Source organism: Elephantulus edwardii, unplaced genomic scaffold, assembly GCF_000299155.1.
Source record: "Elephantulus edwardii isolate Elephantulus edwardi_28Jun2011 unplaced genomic scaffold, EleEdw1.0 scaffold00008, whole genome shotgun sequence".
Lineage (NCBI taxonomy): Eukaryota > Metazoa > Chordata > Mammalia > Macroscelidea > Macroscelididae > Elephantulus > Elephantulus edwardii.
Window position 1 is genome coordinate 34,856,047 of NW_006399758.1, and position 5,245 is coordinate 34,861,291.

The window sequence follows — 5,245 nt, forward strand, 5'->3', positions numbered from 1 at the left end:
GGTCTTGATATTTGGGTGTTGAATTTCCGAAATTTATTTTCTCTATAAGCACTTTCTTTATATAATGCCATTCTATAAAGGTAGTTATTGACATTGATATTCTACACAGGGGTAATAATGTTTTTGTTCAGATGTGACTGCACATTGGCAATGGATAGGCTGATCCAAAGAAGAGTTCTCTAAGGCCGTAAACCACAAAGGAAGAGAGAGCTCATTTTCCTCCCTCATAGCCTCTGGTGGACTTTAATGACCAAAGGCACTCCACCTTTGTTTCATCAATGCAACTCCCTGCAGTTATGCCACAAGAACTCCCTCCAGCCTTGCAACATAAAATAAACAATTAAGAAATTTAAAAAAAGACAGTAGCCAGCTTCCTGTTCTGCTTCTCCTAAAGGATAGGAAGAACTGGAATTGATTTACATTACATTAAAATTACTCACAAATGAATATACTTGCCAGACCTATGGTCATGATCAACTCGAGGAACAGACTGGCTGTTCGTTGGTAGAGAGCTGGATGAGGGAGTAGAAGTTATTTGAAACAACTCTTCCTCTTAGCAATCTTCCTCTCCCATCACTCTTGTTCATATCTCTCAAGGAAAGAAAAATTAATAGTAGATATGTATCATTTTTTGTATCAAACAGATAATTATCTTTTTTGGAGGGGATAGTAATTTTTTTTTTAAAAAAAAGAATTCAAGGACTTTTCTGGTCTTCTTTTTCTTTTTAATAATAATAACCTGTTACATAATCCTACCTTACCACAAATACTTTCTAGAACTTAACAGTTGCTTGAAAGAGTTAATTGTTATTTAGAATTGTTTGAAAGGATTACCTCACATGAAGATAGGCCATGTCTAATTTTGTTATTTAAATGTATGTTTTGCAAATCCCTACATTTTACTTTGTCAAGCTCAGTGTTATAGTCCTTAGGGAGATGTACTGCCAACCCCAAAGGCCATGTCTCTCTGCTAATGTGAATCCACTGGTGACATTTTAGGAGAAAGTTAGGTAACGTTCGTTCTTCCTTGTGATTTACAACCTTATAAAGGCAATGGAAGGTTGGCTATGCATCAGTTCCAACTGGATGGTATTGAACAAGTGAAATACTATATTGAAGTCACAGTCTTTGTGGCCCAGTGGTATGAAGCAAAACAAATGTAGTAAATGTAAAACAAGTGTAACTTGTGGATTGTTTGTTTTTATGTCAAATAACCTAAGAAATCACATCTACAATATATCTTTTTTGTGTGTGTGGTCTTGTTTCAGTGGTGGGAAATGATGGATTTTATGTAATACTCAAAGGGATAGCTCGACCCCAAACAAGGGTGGAGAAATGTCTGATCAAAGAAAAGGAAAGAAGTACCTTCAGGCCTCAACATATCCAAAGTTCACTTTACAAGGACTGCACCAAAAGTTCTTCACTTCCGGATATATACCTCTGCTCACAGGCTTCATTGGTAAGAGACATTTGCTCATCCTGTAAGAAACAAGATGTGATAGTTAAGATTATATGTCAAGTTTTATCCCTATAATTGATTTGACATTTGTGATGTAATCGTTCCTTTGGTGAGATACAATATAATGTAATTATCATGTTGATGAAGTTTTATCTAATATGAATTATCTCTAAGATGAGATCAGCTAATTGATTGAAGGGGACTTTCCTTGGGGTGTGGCTGGCATTAAATATATAGGAACATCTGGAAAAGCTTGCTGCTGCTCTTTGCTTGGTTTGAATCTTGCATCTGACTCCTCAGGCCATCATCACCATCTGTCCTCCAGTATTTTAGACTTGAACCAGGGAACATGTTTCCTGGAAGACAGGATTCATCAGTCCTGGAACCAAGTGGTTTGCTCTTTTACTCACAGTCTCCAATTCATCAGCCACTATAGCTACATGAGGCTAGATAACTCTTCTAGACGGATATGTCAACTTACTCAAGATTGGGACTTGTTAACTTTACGAACATGTGAGGCATTTCTTTGACATAAGTATCTCCCTTGGCTTTATTTCTCTAAGGAACCCAATCTAAGACACAGATTGCCTTCTTGACAAATTGTATTTAATCTACATATTTTCATTCTAATATACATGTATATATTGTTATTAAACACACAGATTTTATATCTATACTTATAATATGTATGCAGATACAGATAATTGAGTTTCACCATCAATAGTAATCAAAATTCCATCAGTAAAGTTATTATGTGCCATCGAGTATCAGACTCATAGTGATCCTATGCACAGTAGCTCTGAGTCCTATTCTATCCTGAGCCAGTCCCACTGCCTCTGACCCATCTTCCCTCGTTACTTCAGTTACTGTGTCAATCCATCTCATCTGAGGTCTTCCTCTCCTGTGCTGTTCCTCCACCCATCTAATCATGATGTCCTTCTCCAATGACTGATCCCTTCTGGCAATATATCCAAAGTATGTGAGACAGACTTCAAAATCTTCACCTCCAGAGAACAACTTTCACTCTTTCCAGGACAGATCTGGTTTTTGTTTTTGCAGTCCATGGTATGTTTAAGAATTTTTTCCAGCACCACAACTTGAAGGCATTGATTCTTCTGTCATCTTAGTCATTGTCCAGCTTTCTGATGCATAGCAAGTAACAACAAAGACCATGGCTTGTATCAGGCATGTTTTTGTCTCTAGACTGACAATGTTGCTTGTTAGCGCTCTAGAGAGGTGCCTGATAATAGGTTTTCTTAATGCAATTAATCTTTTTATTTCCTGTCTACTAATGCTAAGAGTGCTGATTGTGGAACTGAGCAAGCTGAAATTGCCAATGATCCCAATCTCTTCTCAACTATCATGGTGCTATAAATAAGCCCAGTGGTGAGAATCTTTATTTTCTTGATATTGAACTTCAATTCATATTTCAGATTAAAGTCTTTGACCTTCTGCAGCAGATGCTTCAGGTCCCTCTCAGCAAACAAAGCTGTTTCATCTGCATAATACAGGTTGTTGATGAGTCTTCTTCCAATCCTGATTCCACATTCTTCCTCATAAAATCCAGCCTCCCGAATGATCTGTTCTACACATAGATTGAAAAGATATGAATACAAGACTCTTATTGGTAGTGAATTTAAAATTTGTCTCAAAAATTTTGATGTGAGCTATCTCTACTACTATCTATCAACTGTCCTCTGTAAGGGTTTTGTTGTTGTTGTTATTTTTGTTAACAGACATGACTAGAGAGGCACATGTGAAAGACATTTGAAATATTAGAGAAAGACTAGATTATTTAAAAAATGAAAGACAAAAAACAGGAATGAAATATATTTTAAGTTAAATTAAGACCATGTATGTTATACATTGAAATATATCCTTAGAAAGGGTACGTTGTAATTCTAATCTTTGTATCGATGAATAAGAGTAGTAGTGGTGGTAGTGTGTTGTTACATATTAGACTACTTGTCAAAATACTAGTGATTGGACTCAACAAGCTGATCTTCCGGAGAATGAGGAGGCAAACTAGTCTCATAAAAATGTAAAGCCTGGAAACACAAAGGAGGGTTGCCTTGAGTCAGAATTGACTTGAGAACAATAGGTTTAGTGTCAATGTGGTTAAGTCATTAGATTATGTTTATATTAAGACTTCAAAGCCCATATCCAATTCAACATGAGGTTTGCATATCCAACTTCTGAGGAGGAAGAAGGGAGAATGTAAATGTCCAGAAAGGGAGAAGTCCTGAAAAGATTTACAACACACACAGGTGCTTATGTTTCAGAGGAAGTGAAAGGAGGTAGGTTGTGAAAGAAAAGATTAAAGGCACAGACTTATCTGGTGCCCAAGAGCTGCCTGAGATGGGGAAGCTGTGATAAAGTGAAAGAAGTAAGAAAAGAAAGCCAAGAAAGTGACTATTATTACAAGGAATAAATGTGGTAAAGCTAGCTGTGTTCTCATAATTATATTGTTCCATGTAAATTTTTCATTAATTTTTCATTATCTTTATGAGATATTTGTGGAGACTACCTGAGTATCTTTCCACATTTGTGAATGAGGAGTTAGTTGTGTTTCCTAAGAAATTTATACTTAGTAAAAATGTGAAAAAAAGAAAATAAAATATCTGTGCAACTTTATTATTCTCTTATTAGAAGGTCAATAAAAGAGGACTGGTTTCAAAGTGTATGTTTTATATATTAAAAAATCAATAAAGTGGTCTCTAGTAGTAATCAAGGTATTTCACTGTTAATGTTGCTCTTTTATATTCAGTTCATGCAAACTCTATAGATTGGTATTTTTAACAGTAAATAATGAGGCAATCCCATTATTTTTAGATTAAATTATTTTTATAAATAATCAACTTTATATATAGTAAGATTAATAGTAGAATGTTTAATTGTTGTTGTTGTTGATTGTTGTCGAGTCAAGCACAAGTCATAGTGACCCTACGAACAAAAGGCATGAAGCCTTTCTATGATTATAGACATTAATCAAAGTTCATAGAGTTTCTGGAGGCATGTTGTTTAGGAAATGGATGCCATTTCTGCTTCCAAACCTGTCTTAAACTGGGAGCTCCACCAAACACTGTCTGCCATAGGTAACCATTATGGCATTTGACACTCCAATGACACAAGGTTCAGCATCACAGAAACCCGGGTTATCTCTTTCCAGCATATTGATAGGAGAGTACTATACCACTTAGAAGAATGTTCCTCTAAAATATAACAAGTGACTTCTAAATACAAAGGCCATCCCTGAGGTCTTAACTGACTCTAAACAAGTGGCTTAAATAAATTTAAACAAAACAAAAAAAACCCCAAACCCAAACCCAATATAGTATGTTGTTGTTATGCGCCATTTAGTCATCTTTTATTGTGTGTTCAAATTTTATTTTTTCTTCTAGTTCAGTATGATTTCTAAAACAAATAAAATACTGACATGTAGAACTTTAGTTAATGTTTTCCATCTTATCTACTGTATTTCTTGTTTTCTGAGGACTCTTTTAAACAAATTTTTTTTGGATTTTCTCCATTTTAACCGCTAATTCTTTAAAGATATTAGAAAAAAAAAGCTTTGTCTTGCAAACTGCAGAATACATTTTATTTCAGATGAATAATATCTTCCTTTTTGAAATACTCAAGATCATTAGTTATAGCTGTTGCTGCTGTTAGTGTCATTGAGTTGGATACAATTCATAGCAACCCTATGAAAAGTATGTCTGAATCTATCCTATCCTGTACTATCTTCATCATCTCTGTTGTTGCTGTTACTGTTGAGTTGGAACTTAC

General features: G+C 35.1%; 1 protein-coding gene across 1 annotated transcript in view; it reads left to right on the top strand.

The window, feature by feature from the left end:
* The window catches only part of CNBD1 (cyclic nucleotide binding domain containing 1), a 204,226-nt gene that overhangs the window by 81,891 nt on the left and 117,090 nt on the right, over positions 1-5,245 (top strand). The window contains exon 3 of the mRNA XM_006880560.1: positions 1,269-1,459. Coding sequence (XP_006880622.1) covers positions 1,269-1,459 — 191 coding nt within the window. The remainder of the gene's footprint in view (positions 1-1,268; positions 1,460-5,245) is intronic.